The sequence below is a fragment of the Neofelis nebulosa genome, chromosome 11, assembly GCF_028018385.1.
Source record: "Neofelis nebulosa isolate mNeoNeb1 chromosome 11, mNeoNeb1.pri, whole genome shotgun sequence".
Taxonomy (NCBI): Eukaryota; Metazoa; Chordata; class Mammalia; order Carnivora; family Felidae; genus Neofelis; species Neofelis nebulosa.
In genome coordinates, this window is record NC_080792.1 from 89,989,923 (window position 1) to 90,007,222 (window position 17,300).

At 63.5% G+C, this 17,300-nt stretch overlaps 1 protein-coding gene across 1 annotated transcript; it reads left to right on the forward strand.

Annotated features, from left to right (window-relative positions):
- The first annotated feature begins 1,126 nt into the window (after positions 1 to 1,126).
- On the forward strand, positions 1,127 to 16,677 carry RFLNA (refilin A). The gene is made up of 3 exons (XM_058691465.1): positions 1,127 to 1,589; positions 14,296 to 14,405; positions 16,361 to 16,677. Exons 1-3 carry the CDS (start codon positions 1,383 to 1,385, stop codon positions 16,671 to 16,673), a joined length of 630 nt encoding a protein of 209 aa, XP_058547448.1. The 5' UTR covers positions 1,127 to 1,382; the 3' UTR covers positions 16,674 to 16,677.
- The last annotated feature ends 623 nt before the right edge of the window (positions 16,678 to 17,300 follow it).

Here is a 17,300-nt window from a genome sequence, read left to right on the forward strand (position 1 = left end):
CTTTCTCTCAAAGATGAACAAATAAGTAAACTTAAGGAAAAAAAAAGGCACCCCAGAGCCACCTTCCCTAAGACCAGAGACATAAACGGTCCCTCTGATTCTCCTTGTCTGCAGGGTCTCGTCGGTCTCCCCCATTAAACTCGCCCTTTCGCCTCCCGGTGTGCTCACCAACCCCTCCCCAAACAGGGTGCCCCACGGCCAGGCTGTCTTACCCAAGGCTGAGGGCCCGGCGGGGGCCTTGATCAGTCTTGACAGGAGGAACGTGCTTTAAGGGTGGGGACGAGCAGACCCTGGCACCCGGAGCCAGCGCACGAATCCACACGTTCACACCTTCCCTCTCGCCTCTGCTCCCCTCCGCCTTCCCCCCTTCCCCACAGGCCTGCCCTTTGCAAAGCCACGTGTGGGCCCCTGGGCTCTCTGCTCTCAGCACGGAAGGCCGGGTCCCTGGGAGCGGTGTGGGGGTGTCTGTGTGAATGTGAGTGTCTGGGAGCTGGGAGGAGCTGTTGAGGGTCCCCTGAAGAAAAGGGAACCAGGCCCTTCTCCCTGGGGAGGAAGGGGGGATGGGAGACCCCTGTCAGGGAGCCAGAATGTGCTTGGGCCGACTGCGGAAAGGGACAGATGCAGACGGGGTTCCAGGAAGGGTTTCTAGTCTCCGCCCGACGGCCCCCCGCCCCGTGTCCACCCAAGGCTTCCACCGCCAAAGGCCCAGGTGGCCTCGGGCAACCCGATAACTGCCACGCGGGTCCCCAGGGGTAGACCGCAAACGAAGGGTGGGCACTCCCTTTGGGAAGGGAGGCGCTGAGGAGCGGGTCTGGAAGGCTCGTGCGCCTCGGTTGCACCTCACAGACCTTCTCAAATCTAAAGGTTTTGTACTCTGACCTCAGCGACCCGGAGAAGGCCCCCTGGGGCCACATCAAACGTGACTACCGCCAGCCCTTGGGATGACTCGGGGTCCGCCCCCCCCCCCCCCCCCCCAGCCGCTGGAGTGTGCAGGGAGGGGGGCACACGGAAACCGTGCAGGTCCCGGGCCCGCGGCGGCGGCGGCGGGCGGGGTGGGCCGGGGGAAGGGAGGGGAGGGAAGGGGAGGGGAGGGGACGGGAGGGGAGGGGAGGAGGAGGCGCCTAGAAAAGGAGGCGCGGGCCGGGAAGGTGCGGAGCGGGCCGGCGGCGGAGCGCGGAGGCGAGGCCGGGCGGCGGGGGCGCAGGAGGCGGCGCGCACCGAGCGGCCGGGGCGCGGGGAGCCGGGCCTGACGCGCCGCCCGCGCGGCTCTGCCCGTAGGTTCCCGGGCGCGCGGCCCTCGGCCCGCCGCCCGGCCCGGGCCCCGGAGCGCGGTGGAGCGGCGCCCCGAGGAGCCGGGGGCCCGCGCCCCGCGCCCCCCAGACATGGTCGGCCACCTGCATCTGCAGGGCATGGAGGAGAGCCTCAAGGAGAAGAGCCGGGAGGGCTTGCTGGACAGCCCCGACTCCGGGCTGCCCCCCAGCCCCAGCCCCAGCCCGCCCTTCTACTCCCTGGCGCCCGGCGTCCCGGACGCCCGCGCGGGGGGCGCCGGCGCGCCCTCGGAGCCCCCGGGACCCGGCGAGGCCGGAGCGGTAAGCACGCGCCTGGGCGCCGAACCCGGAACCCGCGCGGGGCCCCCGCCGCACCCCCCGGCCCCGGGCCCACAAGGGGGCCCGGGGTCGGCCGGTGCCGCGCCCCCGCCCCCCCCCACCCCCCCCCCCACCCCCAACCCCGGCGGGACCGGGGCGCGGAGGCGGAGGTGGTGCAGCCCGACCCCGGGGCCTGGAATTCTCTCCCGGGCGCCGGGCCCCCCCTACGGAGTGGTTGGCCTTGCCGCCGGCCGAGGAAGGGCAGGGGAGGGACGAGCCCGGAGTCCCCCGAAGAAGAAGCTGGCTCCGGGCGGGGCGGGCTGGAGCCCCAGGCTGAAGCCTGTTGGAGACCTCCGTTCCCGGGTCCCTTCTGCTCCTGACCCCGTCCCCTGCCGACTGTTCCAGCGCTGCGGGCCCCAGAGCTTTTTTCTTTTTCTTTTTTTCTTTTTTCTTTTTTTTAAACCCACCCCAGACGGTAACCCTTCCTTCTCTGGATGTTGAGGGATGTTGACGTGGAGCTGAGGCGTGCCCCGGGGGGAGAGGCCGGAACCCCAGGTCAGGAGACCCAAGAGTCTTAGTGGATCCTGGCGGCCGGACTGAGACAGGGTGGCCCGGGCGGCCCGGAGTAAAGGGGGTGGGATCCGGCACCTTCCGGGCCCGGAGGAGGGACAAGATGAAATTGGGAGGTCGCTAACAATGTCGGTGGCAGCTTCCCCGTTCCCGCCCGCTCGCCGCGCGTCTTAAGGTCTTTTCTGCCAAGTGTGCATGCTGGCGTGGCTCCAGCCCCACTCCACTTTTCTGGGGCCCCCGCGATGCTCGCCTGGTGCAGGGCACGGATCGCCTCCCCCCCACCCCCCAGCTGAAAATACTCCCAGCAGCAGAAAGGAATGCGCTCCTTGCCTCCAGCCTCATGACACGAATTTCGCTGGTGCCTCCCTTGCTCCCTAGTCCCGTGGGTCCCAAACTTGGCGGGGCGTGGGCCTCCCTCGGAGATCTCTAAACAATACCCGCGCCCACCTCCCGCCTCCCACCTCCAGGCGTTCTCGTGTGATTGGGGTAGGCTCTGACCTGAGCGTCAGGACTTTGAAAACTTCCCCGGATGATTCTGATGTGCTGCGGAGTTTGGGATCCGCCGCCCGAGACCAAAATCACACGGTGAATTTGAACTTTGGGCTGGGGCGGGAGGCGCGGGAGGGGCATGGAGGACTTCTGGGGGTTGACAGAGGTGACCGACCCGGGCTGTTTGCCGTAGAATGTATCCATCCTGCTGTCTGAAGGGGAAGCTTTCCTGCAAGAGGGTCTCCGACCTGGGACAGCTGGTTGGAGGCGTTGCACCCTGGGGAGTACAATCGCTGCGGTGTCTTACATGACAGGGCTCGGAAAGGGACAGGGAACCGGTCTTCCCCTTTCTTCTTTGGACGACCTGGAATCCTCCTTAAAGAGGGCTTTCCGGAAGCTTTCTCTGCCAGCCAGGCCGGCCAGCACGCCTGGTTTACTTGTCTTGGCTCTTCTGGTTGATTTTATGTGTTCTCTCCCCCCCCCCCCCCCCCCCCCCGCTTCCTTGCTAACCAGACCCCAGGTATGGAACCGTGCTGTCCCTGATCTTTTAACTTGGCTCGAAGGCAAACCTGGGGCTATGTCCGGACAGGTAATGATTATCTGACGTTTAGGTAGCTCTTGCCACAGGCCAGAAACTCTCCTAACCCCTCGACTTCTGTGGCTCATTTGCTTTCCACGATACTCCAGTGAACTGTGCGCCCTTGTTAGCCCCATTTTCCAGAGGGACAAGCTGAAGCCACTTCCCCAAGGCCACCCAGTGGGTAAGTGGCCTTGCTGGGATGGAGCCCCAGGGAGTTTGGATGCGGAGGCTCTACATTCAAACCCTACATTATGCTGCTCTTCATTAGATAGCTAATTAACTACCTGTGTGGGTGTGTTACCTTTATTATTTTCACTAAAAAACGTAATGCTTGAGGACCGATGGGGTTTTGAGGTGCTGCTTTTAATGAAAAGAGAGGCAACGGGAGCCCCGGGCAGCCTCTTGTCAGCCCCGGGGCCTGCAGCCGGGGCCCCGCCCACCTCACCCACAGGGCACCCCAGCTCCCGGTCAGGGTCAGCTCCCGCGAGCGCGAGCGTTGCTAATCTGGTGTTTAACAACACCCTGCACGCTGATGAGGCACCGAGGACCGAGGACGCTTTCCAGGAGCAGACGTAGGCAGGATCTCGGCCGCCAGTCTCTGGGGAGGGGGACAGAAGCCCGTCCTGCCTCTTGGAGCTGACGGTTTCAAAGGCGCAAGCGGGGGCAGGCGGCCAGCAGGGCCCGGTTTCCTCTGGTGGCCCCTCAGTGTCATGTGCCAGGCCATGTGGGTCTGGGTTTCAGCCTGTTCTGCACGGGGTGATTCTGACCCCCAGTGCCCGGCGCTGCTTCCCCAACGCTGGTGGCCCGTGTCCCAGCGGGGGGTGGGGGAGGGGTGGGAGGCGCATGCTGGCCCCAGTCCCCGGTCCCTGAGGTCCTCAGCGCCTCGTCGCCCCGCTTCTTCTGCCGGACTCACGTGTTAAGTCCGCTCACGCTTCATGTCATCGGGAGGCCCCGTTCCCCACCCTTCACTTTGTTTTAAGAGGCTGGACTCGCCGTCTGGACAACGGCCCATTCATGCTGGGTGTCCGGCTGGCTGTGAGACTGTCCTCACCCAAGACATCAGAGGCACTGGGGCCAGGCTGGGTGGGAACGCACCTCCCCACCCCTCCTTGACCTTGGGATTTTCCTGCTCCCTCTCTGGAGCAGATGGTAACGTTTCTGGTGATTGCCAAAGCAAACAAAGATGTAGGAATCGGTCATTCACCAACCCCCCCCCCCCCCCACAGTACTTCCTGAGCACCTACTGTATGTTGTGTCCCTTTCTGGAGACCTGGGCGACATAGCACCGAACAGGACGTTCAAGGTCCCTGCCCTCCCGGAACTGGCGTTCTCGTGGGCGAGACAGTCACCAACTTAAATGTGGCTTGATACGTGTTGTTCGGGCAAAAGGCTGGATAAGGGTGCAGTGGCATAGACGGGGTGGTCAGGAAAGTGATGGTGAACAGAAACCAGAAAAAAAATGAGGGCGTGGACTTTGTGGTCACGGGGCTGAAGTGTGTGCCAGTCCGGGAGGATGGCATGTGCAAAGGTCCTGAGGTGGGAACAAGATAGGCGCCTTCAAGGAGCAGCAAGGAGGCTGGCAGAGGCCAGAGCAGGGACTTGGGAGCCAAGCTGAGGTCAGAAAGTTAACATTTCGTCTGGTCTTTTAAAAACACGCTTGTGATTTTTTATTTGTATCTTTCAAAAGGCATCCCGAGGCTTCACAAGCCCTCAAATTAGAAACCCAAATCAGACTTGACTGCCTAGATCCTATGCCCTGAGGAATAGGATCCATGCGGGGCTTGCCCCCACGTGGGTGCCCTGCTCTCTTGCAGGACACGGGGACGGCCAGGGCTGCCTGTGGGCCAGAGGGCTCGCCCGTCAGCTGCTCTCATCCGGCAGATGATTGAGCCAGGCCAGGCGAGGGACCCCGCGTGAGCAAGACACAGGCCGTCTGTCCATGCTTCCCTCGAACTCCCAGCGCCTGGGCCTCCAGCCCGAAGTGGGGCAGACACCCCTGTCCTCTGTCCCTCCTCCCTGGCCTGCCCGGCTGAGCTGTGGGGATCGAGGGGCACTGGGGAGCGGGACGAGCTGTCTGTGGGGGTGAGGGGGGCTGTGCATCAGACGCTGTCGCCCCCCATCCCGTGAACACGGGCGGTTCAGGGAACCAGCCCTGAAAAGCCCATGCCCTCAGGGAGGCCACAGACAGCATCTGGGGTCTCGGGCCTTGCTCTGTGGGTGCACATTTGAGAGAACAGCCGCCACTGGGGTGAGTGAGATGTGGACAGGTCTCGAGTCCGTGGTGCATGAGGGACCCGGCCCGCCGTGTAGTGGTGACAGGAGGCGACAGGTTGGGCTGTTTCCTACTCAGATAGGGTTCTCCTGCCCTGGGCTCCTTCACGCATGGCTCCTGGCGCCCCATCCCATCTCCCGACTCTGTTTCTACGTCGATTGTACTTCTGAGTGGCACGCCTGAGGATTTCCCTAAGGATGAGGTTCTGGTTCCCTGGACCAGACTCTGAAGGGAGCCCTGGGGGCCAGATGTAGGCAGAACCAGAGGTTGGGGGCGAGGTTCTGCGCCCCACCCGGGAAGCTTCCCGGGACTGCCCAGCCCTTGGAGAACACCCATGGTCACAGCCGCCTCAGGATGGTGGCTGGCACCCCTCCCTCCGTGCCTCCAGGAGTCCTGGCTCTTTTCATTTCTGTTTCTGGACCGTGATGGTGAAACCAAGGATAACAGAGGGAGGTAGGGATTTAGGGGGTTTGTGCCCGGGGTTGGGAAGGATGGAAGGGTGGAAAGACAGATGGACAGATGAATGAATGCTTGCACGGATGGCTGGATGGATGGATGGACGGATAAGTGGATGGATGGATGGACGGATGGATGGATAAATGGATGAATGGATGGATGGATGGTTGGATGGATGGATGGATGGATGGATGGACGGATGGACGGATGGATGGATGGATAAATGGATGATGGATGGATGGATGGATGGATGGTTGGATGGACGGATGGATGGACGGACGGATAAATGGATGGATGGATGGATGGATGGATGGATGGATGGACAGATGGACGGATAAATGGATGGATGGATGGATGGATGGATGGATGGATGGATGGACGGATAAATGGATGGATGGATGGATGGATGGATAAATGGATGGATGGATGGATGGATGGATGGATGGATAAATGGATGGATGGATGGATGGATGGATGGATGGATGGATGGATGGTTGGATGGATGGACAGATGGACGGATAAATGGATGGTTGGATGGATGGATGGATGGATGGATGGATAAATGGATGGATGGATAAATGGATGGATGGATGGATGGTTGGAAGGATGGACGGATGGATGGACAGATGGACGGATAAATGGATGGTCGGATGGATGGATGGATGGATGGATGGATGGATGGATGGATAAATGGATGGATGGATGGACGGATGGACAGATGGACGGATAAATGGATGGTTGGATGGATGGATGGACGGATAAATGGATGGATGGATGGATGGATGGATGGACAGATGGATGGACGGATGGATGGATAAATGGATGGATGGATGGATGGTTGGATGGACGGATAAATGGATGGATGGATGGATGGTTGGATGGATGGATGGACAAATGGATGGACAGATGGATGGATGGATAAGTGGATGGATGGTTGGATGGATGGATGGATGGATAAAAGGATGGATGGTTGGTTGGATGGATGGATGGATGGATGGATGGACAGATGGACAGATAAATGGATGGATGGATGGATGGTTGGGTGGATGGACAGATGGACGGATAAATGGATGGATGGATGGTTGGATGGACGGATGGATGGATGGACAGATGGACAAATGGACAGATTAACAAGTGTACAGATGGATGGATGGATGGATAGATGAACTGAGACAGAGGTCAGTCCCCACGGCCCCCTTGCGGGCTCATGGGAGTGTCCCCGACTAGTGACGGTGTGAGCAAACCCAGGTGGAAAACGGCCAGGTGTGTGAGGCCAAGGTAGGAGGAGCCCATCTGCGGGAAGAGAGGTTGGGAGGAGGGAGGGGAGGAAGAGCCAGAAACACTGGGGCCTCTGTTCAGCCCTTGTCTGCTTAACCCGGGATGAATCGGCCTCTGGCAAGGTCCCCTCACCTCAGCCTCAGCGGCAGGCCCACCTGTGTGAGAGGGTCTCTCTAGCTTTCGTCTGAAAAGGAGACAAAGCAGCCCACACCCCCCCAGGCACTCCGGAGGGGAGGGGGGCCAGCAGGGAGCACCTTCTGGGGACAAATGGCTTTCACTGGCCGGCAGAACCTTCGGGTGCCTGTGCTGGCTTCCTGGGCCCTTGTGGCCAAGTCATAGCCCGGGGCTCAAAACGACAGCCATTCCCTCTCGCAGTTCCGGAGCCAGAGGTCCGAAGGCAGGTGTCAGCTGGGCCACACTCCCTCCAAAGGCTCCGGGGGCGGGTCGCTCTCATGCGTCTGTTCTAGCTTTCGGCGGTGGCCGGCTCGTCTCCACGTGGCTGTCCGCCCTATGTGTGCGTCCCGTGGTTCTCCTCGTACGAGGACACCCATCACTGGATTTAGGGCCCGGCCTTGTCCAGGAGGAGGAGCTCATCTTAACTTGATCGTATTTGCAAAGACCCTATTTTCCAAATAGGTCACATACTTTGTGGGGGTCACAAGCCAACCTGCCACCCACCCTCCTGCTGGCTCGGGTCTGGCCGGCTGTCCCAGGCGCAGGCTGGGCCTTGAGCCCTGCCTCCAGCCTGCTGTTTGTGTTTGCTTAGTCTTGCTGCTTTGGGTATCAGACCCCGGGCCTGTGGGGGTCTGCGCTGGGCCCATGACGCTTCCTGACTCTCCAGGGAGTGCTCTGCTCCGTTCGGGGTCTCCTGGGCTCCCCCAGCCAGGCCCGTCCAGCTCCTCTCTTGTGCCATGTGGCAGAAGGGCAGTGAGCCCAAGGAACCCCCTCCTCAACTGTCCTGGGGTTTGCCACATTGCCTGAGGCCTTTCCTAAGGAGCGTGAGAATCCCTGAATACCTCCTCCTTGGATCACTGTCCTCATGGGTGAAGGTTCAAGGGCAGCAAATCCGAAATGCACACCGAAGACGATCAGGTTTATTTCGAATAGCCACGAAAGCCATCACAGGCCGTTGAGGTCAGTGACCCGGAGACCGGGCCGTTTTAGCTGTTGCAAATGTTCCATGTGGCTTTGGTGAGGACACTCTCCCCTGTGTCACCGGCGGAGGAGGGGGGTATCCCTGGTGGTCCCTCTCTCTCCAGGAGCAGCGGCGGAGCGGGGGGGCCCTGGACCCCTCCTGCTGTCACACGTGATGGAACCGAAAGCTCATGGCGTCACCCGGGGCCGGGCACCAACACCGCTGAGCTGTCCCTGCGTGTCCCCGGCAGCCGGGCCGGGACCCCCGGTCGGGCTGGGCTGTCGCCGCATGGCACCGAGCTCTCACAACCCAGCAGTTATCTTTCTTGGCGGTGCCGTGGGCCGTGGCTGTAGGGCAGCCAGGAGGGGCGTGCCCCAAAGCCCCCGGGTGCGTCCGTACCTGGGTCAGCGAGCGTTTGCCCTCGCCCCGGCCGCTCCCGGGGAGGGCGCGTGAGTCACAGGCTGAGGCAGGTGGGGCCTCCGGCTCCTGCTCCCTCTGAGGCCCGCCCTGGTCCCCCCACCCGCCACCTGCCCGGGAGACCAGAGGGCCAGCCTGCTCCCCAGGCTACAGCGGGGGCCTCCCAGCTGGGGGCTGGACCAGCTGTGCCCATCCATCCATCCACCCACCGGGGTGCAGGGGGCAGCATCCAGGGGGTCTGGGCTGGTCCTGTCTCATCCGTGCATGGGACTCACTCGTTCCTCCCCTGCCTCCCAGAGCCGGAAAGGGACCTGAATCCCGCCAGGTCCCTGGCCAGCCCTGTGGTGTAGGCCTCACAAATGGCACAGCCTCATTTTATAGATGGACAGACTGAGGCACAGACAGCAGCCGGCTGGGGGGCTCCCAGTGGGTTCTCTTTAGGGTAGCACAAGAATCCAGGCTTCCGGGGGGAAGGATCCGGGGGGCGGGTGAGGGCGGTGGGCTGCGCGGGGGCTTCCTTTGCTCCAGGCAGGCCCACGGCTGGTCGAGCAGGCACAGCAGCCCTGGGCCCACCCCTCCCCCGGCCTCTCCCCGTCCCCCACTCCCAGCGACTCTCAGCAGAATGTGACCCGGTCTCTGAGGAGCCTTCTGGGGCCAGCGGCGTGCTTCCTTGGCCGTGAGACTTGCTTCCCTCGCCCCCGCTCCAGGCTGGCCGGATTCCGTGGGGCTGGCTGGCATTGCCATTTTGCTGTTCACATAACCCTGCATCCAGAAAGACTCAGCTTTGAGCTTCCGGACAGGCCGGTGGCTTCCAGGGAGGCCAGGTGCTGCGGGCTGCCGCTGTCTTCCCTTTGTGTCTGTCCCTGGAGCCCCGCGGGGCTGTCCTGGGGCCTCGGCGGTGACTTCTGGAGCCGTCTGGCCACCCAGGCCCGCTGGATGCCAGCCCGTGTCTGGGTTCTCGCTGGCTTCTCCAGTTTGGGTCGGTTTTAGATGTTTTTCCACTGGGGCCCTTTGGAAAACCGTGCCCAGAGCTCCAGCCTCCCCGCCCAGCCCGTGAAGTGAGCCTTGTCTCCTCTCCTGGCAGCCAGTCGGGGAGCGAGATCCGGCCGGAATGGGGCTGCTCTCGCGGGGCGCTTGGGGAGGTACCAGAAGGTCCGGCAGGTTTCTTTATCCTGGGTCGACCCCAGGGGGATCGAACTGGCCCGTTCCGAGAGCGCGTCGAAGGTCCTGCCTCGCCGAGCTATCTTCCCTGCTCCCCAGCGTGGGAGTGAGTCTTTCCCACTCCCACTCGTAGGGGAGGGGTGGGGAGAGCAGCGTGGGGTGCTTAAAACCAGCCTCAGGCTTCCTCACTCTGTTTCCAGTCCTTCCGCTGATCTGGACAGAAGAAACCCCTCCAGAAACCTTGGCGCCCGTGTTCCCATCCCCTCGCACCCTGCCTCATCTTCTGTTTTCTTCTGTGGCCGGAGGTCATCCGCTCTTGAACAAGTAGGCGCCCTGAGAGGCGCTGTGCCGCATCCAACCCTCACCGGGTCTGGTACCCGGTAGGCGTTCGGCCCACTGTAGGTGCTCAGCAAACAGCGGGGGCTCAGCAGACACACGTACACATTTGCGAAAACGCCAGTCTGCAGATAATGCCTTTGGGGAGAGAGCATTCTTTTTAAAAGCATCAAGTCACGGAGTTTCAGAGCTGGGTCCGTTGGCTCAACCAGATGGGCCGGGGAGGATGCCAGAAGTGCCTCAAATCTTGTCACTGTCCCCCCCCCCCCCCTTTAAATTCAGTCTGGAAAGGTAGAAGCAACAATGACTCAGAGCTCACAAGGGTGTGGCTTGTGCCCGTCTCCAGGGAGGACTCCCCACCCCCAACCTTCATGTGAGGGAGGACTCCTGATACAGCCAGTTCTTAAACAGCGTTTACTCGGTGCCAGGCACTGAGTCCGTGCTTGGACTCAGGCCTCACTGCGACCTGTCACCCACTTCAGGCGCCAGGAGGCCGCTGGCCAGAGAGGGGGGTTGTCTGGCCCGAGTCACAAGGTGTATCGGCTTCCCATTGGTGCCGTGACAGACGGCTGCGTGGTGGCTTATAGCAACTGAAATGTATTCCTTCACGGTTCCAAAAAGTCAGACGTCTACCGTGGGTCGTACGGGCTAAAATCCAGGACTGGTTCCGCTCCTTTCTGGAAGGGCCCAGGGGAGAATTGCTCCTTGTCTTTTTCACCTTCCAGAGGCTGCCTGAATCCCTTGGCTGGCGGCCCCTTCCCCCCATCCTGAAGCAACAGTGCAGCATTTGCAATCTGACCCCGGCCCCCTGCCTCTCTTGGGTGAGGACACCCCCCCCCCCCCCCCCCGCCATCACACTGGGCCACCAGGTAGCCCAGGGGCCCCTCCCCATCTCGGGCCCCTGACCGTAGCACATCACAGTTCTTGGGTAAATTAGGGCATGCACATCTCTGGGGCGTTATTCCACCCGCCGTGCCCAGGAAGGGGGCAGACGTTGGCCCTTTGTGGGCCGCTCACTCTGTAAATGCCAGCGAGGCATGGGGCACTCTGGAACACTGTGATGGGCCGGGGAGGGGCTTCGAGTACCCTGTCCACAGGCGGGTACCGCACAGGCTTGGACCTGGCCTTAGGGCTAACAAGTCAGCGGGGCTTCTTGGCACATGTGAGTTCTCAATTCTCAATGGCACAGGCGCTGGGGGGTGCCCAGCCCTGGGTTAGACAGCCCCTCGGGTCCCGAACCTTACAGAGCCCCCGGCCTGGGGGTGACAGACACACAAAGGGGTCACGGCAACGGAGGCAGCAGAGGGGAGCCCCAGGGACCCCGGAGAGGGTGTGGGCAGGCAGGGAGGTGATGCCTGGGTTGAGCCGCACCGGACTAAGCGAGAAGGAACCAGAAAGACATTCCCAGTGCAGGAAGCAGCACGAACCGAGGCACAGAGGCAGCGGGAGCGTGGCCGAGGGATTCGCGGGCGGAGGCCCGTGCAGGAAGTGCCCTGATCCTGTGTGCGAAGGGCAAAGCCTGTTCTGAGCGTCGTCACAGGGCAGGCCCTGGGGCCCCGGTGCCGGTCCCACGGGTGAGAGAGAGAGCCCGGGAGCAGGAGCGAGATCGTGGACCGTGGAGCCAGACCCCAGGGTTCGGACCCTCGTTCTGCCTCTTCCTGGCTGTACGGCCTCGAGCAAGTTCGTCACTCTGGGCCTCTGTTTCAGCATCTATAAAATGGGGGTCCAACGTAGCTCTCCTGTGGATGAGTGAACGCACGGAGCTCGGAAAGCCGCTGTGACTTATCCTCATCCAGGCGAGGGCCGGGAGGACCTGGGCGGGGGGGACGGGAACAGGAAATCTCAAGTCGGTCCCGTCTTGTCCCCCGTAGGGGCGGGGGCTGGCCTGCGGGCTGAGCCGCCCTCACTCCTGTGTACGAGGTCCCTCCAAACAGTAGGTAAACTAATACCCTTTAGGACGGTATGGTCCAAGAGAGCGTCCTGCCGTAGGGAGAATGTTCTAGATCTGCAACGGACCACGACCGCCTGTGCCTGTGAGCACTCGTAGTGCAGCCAGGGCGACCGAGGAACGGGATCTGTCATTTGCCGGTTTTTCATCAGGTTAAACCGCGGTCACCCCATGCAGCTAAGCGGCCACCGCCGCGGGCAGGGCAGCCCAAGAGCAGCGTCCCCAGAGCGTGGGGGTTTCAGGAGGGGCACTGAAAAGCTCCCTCCGAGTGGGTCAGGTGTAGGCACGTGATTTACACGTGACCCCAGGCTTCGAGGACAGACCCGCCTCGGTTGGGGCTCCGGCAGGCGATGGAGCGAAAAGGAAGGCAAGTCAGTTCTGAAGACTGAGCCCGTTCAGAGTGCAGGTGGAAAGGGGACACGGCAGGGGCCGGGGACTGGGCAGCGACGGACGGGCACCCGGGGGACTCGGCTCCCCCGTCCCCCTCCCCGGTGGGTCCCAGCAGGCGGAGCGGGGCAGGAGGTGTGCTGGTGTCGGGTGCTGTGCGGGGCCGCGTCCCAGGACACGCGACCCGTGGGGCCAGGGTTCAACTCCTCTTCGTCCTTGAGATCCCACGTCAGGTGTCACTTCTGCGGGGAAGCCCTCCACGATCTCCCGATGGTCAACGCCCCCTCTTCCCGGGGCCCTCGGAGCCCCAGTGACTGCAGCCCTCACCACAGTTGGGATGTTAGCCTGCTTGGGGGACTGTTTGCAGACTAGAGGAGGATCCAGGCGGCGAGCCCCATGGGAGCAAGGACACCGAATTCTCCGTTCACCGTGGCAGCACAGCACAGACCCCAGGACAGCACATAGGCGCTCAGTACGTGAGCCGAAGGAAAGACCCACAGCCGCGTCCCCCGCCCGAGCTCACCGAGTGCTCGGCGTGGGCCCGGGGAGTTAGAGCAGACGCGGGCCGGGGGGTGGCCTGGCGTGGGGACGACGGTTACACGGCCTGGGCTACTTACACCGGGTAATGCTGTGTAACAAACATCCCCGAATGTGCAGTGGTACCCAGACGGCAGAGGTTTCCTTCTGGCCGTCCCTCCGTGTTCGTCGCGGGCTGACCGTGATGTCGAGACTCCGGTGGTCTGCCTTTCAGAGGAACTGGGGGTCTCAGGCGACACGGCCTCCATCTTGAGCCTTCCGCCAGAAGGCAAGGTTGGCCGTAGAGGCCCTCACGCTGGCGTGACATCCCGGGCCCGGAGGTGACACGTGTCACAGGCACCTGTGTGCGCCCCTCCCCCACAGGGGGCCGAGAAGCGTGGCTGCCCGCACACAGGGGGACGGCAGAGGGCTGCAGCTCGCGGACGGCCGGGCTGGTGTTTGAGCCTCGCTGGCCACGCTGGGAAGTAAACGAGGGAGGAGAGAGGGCTGAGTGCTGGCGTGCGGACATGTGCAGACCCCGGCTCCAGGCCCCGCCCCCCTGCAGCCGGGGTCCCAACGTCTCTGACCTAAGGAATGGGGTGAAGTATGGCTTGAGGTTGTGGCCGAGCCCCGAGGGGACCGCCGTGGGCTACCTTAGAAGGTCCTAGGGGGAGCGGCTCCTGGTCCTTTATGAGTCAGGTTTCAGCCACTTCCTGAGAATGTTCCCACCTGCGTGTCCCTCCCAACAGATGTATCACAGCCCCGGGGAGCAGGGGGCGGGTGCTGCCCTCAGCCTCGGGCGGGAGGGCGGGCTGCGCTAGGCAGGGTCAGGAGCCAGGACCACCCGGTTTCAGCGTCTCACTAGCTCCCAGCTACGGCGTCACCAGAGGGCGGCCTGCGGGGCCCTGAGCTCAGACCCCTCCCGTGTGGTGTGAGCTGGGGGTTGCAGAAAGAGGCCCTTCCCACATCCCTACGTGTGGGTGTCTGGGAACCTGGGGGGGGCGGCCGGGCCGGTGGGTGGGGAGCCGTGGGCCGTGCCAGGGCCCCCACAGGGCGGGCTTCTGGACCGACCCAGGGCTGGGGCGGCCCCCTTGTGCCCAGTGGGGAGCTGAGGCCACAGTCCCAAAGGGCTGCGTAACCCCCTGTCCGTGGCTCTCCCCGCAGCCCCCGGCCCTGCCCCCGAGTTCCCCAGCGCTCGAGATGAGGCCCCGGATGCTGCCTGTGTCCTTCGGGGAGAGCATTGAGGTGCACCCGGAGCCCACGCACGAGATCCGGTGAGTGGGGCTGCTGGGCGGGGCGGGGCGCGGCAGGTGCTGTCTAGGGTGCGGGGACCGGCCTGCGGGCCCAGCAGGCTCCCCCTGACTCTGAGCGCTGCTCCCTGAGGAGGCAAGACCGTGTACGTGGCCACAGATGAACTGGTTCTAAGAGGCTGTGACCCGAGGGTCCCTTCTCTGTCCCCGGTGCTCCAGGTCTGCTTCCGGCCACATCCCCACCACCCTCTCCCCAAGTCTGGCTGATTTTATTTTAATCCAACCTTCCAGAATGTTTGCACCGTGGCCAACACTCACACGCCCAACGTGCCTCCCTCCCTCCCTCCTCCCGTCCTGCCAGATTTCTCTGGTATCTGTGACTGAACCACGCAGGCAACGTGGGACCCCCTTTTCAGCGCAGGCTGCCCCAGGGGTCACGTGAATGCGGGCTTCGTCTGTGTTCCTGGGACCGTAGTTCTCCTTTGTCTACTCGGGAGTCCTTGCACTGCACGTGGCTTAGGGGTGTCCCACGTGCAGGACATCTGGGTTAGGTGACCCCGCCGGGAGCTTTCCTCCACGGATTTGCCCCCCTAAGAGGGCTTCTGAGGCTCAGCGTTCCAGAAGGTGGAGTCCAGGGGCCATGGGTCTCGCCCGCATAGCCACAGGACTCTCAGACGGATTTGTCCACGTCACCCTGGCCCAGCCAGGGAGACCCTGCCTCCTGCCCCTCCAGCTCTGGATGTGGTCGCAGGAGACAGATGGCTCTACTCTACAGTTTGTTCTCCCCTCGTTATTTAAATGCCAACTGAGATTTTCAGCCACCCCCTCGAGGGTGGATGAGGGCTGCCTTGTTCCCTTCTGGAACTGATCATCTATGGGGGTGTGGTGGGGGACGGGGGGCTTATCATCTGTGGGGGTGCAGTGGGGGATGGGGAGTTTATCTGTGGGGGTGTGGTGGGGGACGAGGGGCTTATCTGTGGGGGTGCGGTGGGGGATGGGGGCTTATCATCTGTGGGGGGTGTGGTGGGGGATGGGCTTATCTGTGGGGGTGCAGTGGGGACGGGGGGGCTTATCATCTGTGGGGGTGCAGTGGGGGATGCGGAGTTTATCTGTGGGGGTGTGGTGGGGGTGGGGGGCTTATCCGCGGGGGTGCGGTGAGGATCGAGGGGAGCCGATCACCTGTAGGGGTGGGGTGGGGTGGGGGACGAGGCTAAAATCCCCACCCTTGGGCGACTTCTTCCAGTTTGGTTCTGGGAGTTCTGGAAGCAGGGGCCGTGGGCCACTGACAGGGGCTGCTGGTCACTCGTAGGGAGGGGGTCGCTCATCTAGGGGGTGCTGAGGCTGCTTTGGGGGAAACTCATTTTGATGTCATTTCCGACTTTCAGAAAAGTTGCAGGGAGGGGCCAGGGAGCCCCCGTGTGCTCCGTTAAACGGATTCACTGGTTTGCATTTTGGCCCGTTTGCTCGGACATCTGCAAACTCTCCCCCTCTACGTAGAAGAAACTTTTTTTTCTGACCCATTTGAGAGGAAGTTGATGGCGTCCTGGATCTAGTGCCCCTCCTAAGAACAGGGACGTCCTCTCACGTAGTGACAGAAGGCCATCAAGCTCAGCACCGTCGAGGGCAGAACCCCACCGCCCTCCTCCTCCCTGCCCAGTCACGTTTCATCCGTGGTCCCCAAGTGTCCTCTCAGGGCATACTTTTAGCCCAACTCGGCATCCAATCGGGGTCACCTGTGGCACTGAGCGGTCCCACCTCTTTCGAGCCCTTTCTCCAAGCTGGCAAGCCCCCTCTGCCCTTCTTTGGCCTGTGGCCTCGACGTCTGGGAAGAGCCCGGTGGTGTGGAGGGTCCGGTTCACGGAGCTCCCGGCCCTGGACCGCGCGGGGGCGGGGCCCGGGGTGACGGGCCCGCCCCCCCCCCCTCCCCCGGCCCGGGCTCACCCTGCCTCACCCTGCCTCTCCCGCCCGCCCCGCCCCAGCTGCAACTCCGAGGTCAAGTACGCCTCCGAGAGGCACTTCCGGGACAAGGTCTTCTACGCGCCCGTGCCCACGGTCACGGCCTACAGCGAGACCGTCGTGGCGGCGCCCGACTGCACGTGGCGCAACTACCGCAGCCAGCTGACCCTGGAGCCGCGGCCCCGCGCCCTGCACTTCCGCAGCACCGCCATCATCTTCCCCAAGCGCGCCAGGAGCACTTTCCGGACCACCCTGCACTGCAGCCTGGGCCGGCCCAGCCGCCGCTTCACGTCCAGCGTGCAGCTGCAGCTCCTCCTGGGGCCCGCGGCGCTCTGACCGGGCGGGGGGAGGGGCTTGCGGTAGGTGGGGCGCCCCCCCCCCCCACCCCCCGGGGGTCCCCCGGGAGAAGAAGGCGTGCGACCGCGGCGGGCCCTGAGGGCGGAGACCAGCCTCGGTCGGAGGGCCTGGCGCCGCCCCCCCCCCCCCCCCCCCCCCGAGACCCCGGCCACCCCGTCTGACCGGGGCCGCCGGCCTCGCTTCCTGGGAGGAGGGGTCTCCAGAGCGGGCCTTCCGCCGGGCGCGCAGCTCGGCCAGAGGCCCGGGCCGAGCGCCCTCTGGTGGCGGCCGAGCCAGGAGGGCGGGCAAAGGCCCGCCGTGAGGCCGGGGCGGCGCTGGTAGAGCCCCTGCCGCAGCTGTCGGCCGTGTGCCGGGGCACAGGCTCTCGGGCACGGCCCGCCCCGATTGAGGCCTTGGCGCTCCGCGTCGGGAGCCTCGCCCCCAGGGCGTCCCTGCGGACCTCTGTCCGCGCAACCTCTCCAGGATCAGGACTCTCGCGCCAGAGCCTTCCCGCCAGGCGCCCAGGGGAGGCATCGAAGCTCTCGGAACGTCCGCCGTCACCTGCGTGGGGCTCCGGGCCCAGCTGCTTAAAGAGATGCCGTGGCGGTGGCTGCCCTGGGTCAGGCC